Source organism: Rhagoletis zephyria, unplaced genomic scaffold (assembly GCF_001687245.7).
Source record: "Rhagoletis zephyria isolate East Lansing unplaced genomic scaffold, Rhagoletis_zephyria_1.1 Rzeph_scaffold_30766, whole genome shotgun sequence".
Lineage (NCBI taxonomy): Eukaryota > Metazoa > Arthropoda > Insecta > Diptera > Tephritidae > Rhagoletis > Rhagoletis zephyria.
The window spans coordinates 1,177-3,097 of NW_016187822.1; the positions used below are offsets into that span (position 1 = coordinate 1,177).

The 1,921-nt window shown below is 35.4% G+C and overlaps 1 protein-coding gene across 1 annotated transcript in view; it reads left to right on the plus strand.

The window, feature by feature from the left end:
- Positions 1 to 318, plus strand: part of LOC108383107 (uncharacterized) — a 689-nt gene extending 371 nt beyond the window's left edge. Inside the window, exon 2 of the mRNA XM_017639491.1 lies at positions 4 to 318. Within this exon, the coding sequence (XP_017494980.1) occupies positions 4 to 318 (315 nt within the window). The remainder of the gene's footprint in view (positions 1 to 3) is intronic.
- Positions 319 to 1,921: the final 1,603 nt, after the last annotated feature.

Below are 1,921 nucleotides of genomic sequence, written 5' to 3' on the forward strand. Positions count from 1 at the left end.
AAGGTCTACTCAAAGTTTACCACTTCATCAATTTCTGCATTGCATAACTCGTCTTTACCACCAATCTCGTTCTTCGACATTACCGTCGATGATGTTCTTCTGTCAATTTCAAAGTTGACAAGCAGCGCAAAATCTGACAGTGACGGTCTTTGTCCGTTATTTTTCAAAATTTGTTCCGATACCGTTGCAGATCCTTTGGCACTTCTCTTTCGACAATGTCTGAACTGCGGAACTTTCCTAGATTCGTGGAAACTATGTTCAATAAATCCTATATTTAAGTCTGGCGACCGTAATGACAATTGCAACTATGACCTATAGTTAAACAAAGNTTAAACAAAGCACCCTGGCAAAGATATTTGATCACATTCTTCAACGTAAGCTGTTCGATCACATTAGCAATGCTATTGTGGAATGTCAGCATGGATTTTTTCCTGGGAGGTCTACTTCCACCAATTAAGCCTTAGTCACTAATCAAATTGTCGATGCTTTTGAGACTCAGGCGCAACTCGACGTCATTTACACCGACTTCTCAAAAGCATTTGACAAAGTTGATCACTCAATTCTGCTACGTAAATTGAAATTGTATGGAATCAATGGAAAACTGTTGAAATTTTTCTCCAGTTTTCTCTCGAATAGGAAACTTTTTGTGTCAATTGGAGGCGTTAAATCATCTTTGCTTATCGATGCTTGGTCAGGAATTCCACAAGGGACTCACTGTGGTCCTTTATTGTTCCTTATCTTTATCAATGACCTGCCACAACAATTTAAATTCGCTAAATGCTTAATGTTTGCAGATGATGTTAAACTGTTTTTAACAGTACGTAATATTTCTGACTGCATTAACTTACAATCTGACCTTGATTCCTTTGCCGGATGGTGCAATAACAATAACTTATTTTTAAATACGAATAAATGTCGCGTTGTTTCCTATTCAAAAAAGGTTGGCACCACTATTTTCAACTATAAAATAAATGCTCAATCGTTGAACCGTTCTTATGAGATTAAAGATCTGGGTATATTATTTGACTCCAAACTCTCTTTCGCTAGTCACATTGACTTTATTGTTTCAAAATCTTTTGCAATGATTGGTTTTATTAGACGTAATTCCGGAGACTTTAAAGATCCAATGACATTGAGATCACTTTACATTTCTTTGGTAAGAAGTCGTCTCGAATACTGCTCATTTATATGGAACCCATTCTACGAAGTACACTCATGTAAAATTGAGAGAGTTCAGAAAATATTTACTAAAATCGCTTTGCGTATGCTTCGTTGGCCTAATGGCCTCCCATCATATAGCAGCAGACGTAAATTACTTGGGCTCCAGGCTTTATATGAGAGAAGAACTTGTTCCTCGCTCTTGTTTGCCTATAACATAATTAACTCGAATATTAAATGCTCTGATTTGTCTAATTTATTCATCCCCTATATTCCACCGCGTAATCTTCGGCATACTAGATTATTTATCGAAGTAACTCATAAAACAAATTATGCAATGAATGAACCAATCGTTAAAACTATACATCTAGCAAATCGATATAGCAGCGTTCTTAATTTTAATAGTAGTTTATATAAATTTAAACTTGAATTGTTTTCTATTTTTAACTAGTCTGTAAGAAAGTTTGTACTTTTTAGACTGAAATAAATAAATAAATAAATAATATTCGATTCTCTTTATAGCCAGCCCTTGAACATTTCCGCTGGAAATACCTACTATTTTCTTACGCTTTGCCTTTAAATTACGAAAGAAGGTGGACGTAGGGGACAGTCTACCGTAGCATCTCTACAGGCAAAAAATATTGGCTAAAATTTTTGTTTGCCAGATATACGTTTTAACAGTGCGTACAATATTCGCATTCCTAAAAGCTCCGCATTGATTATTGCGAATGCGCAAGCGAATGCGAATATCATAATTTATACG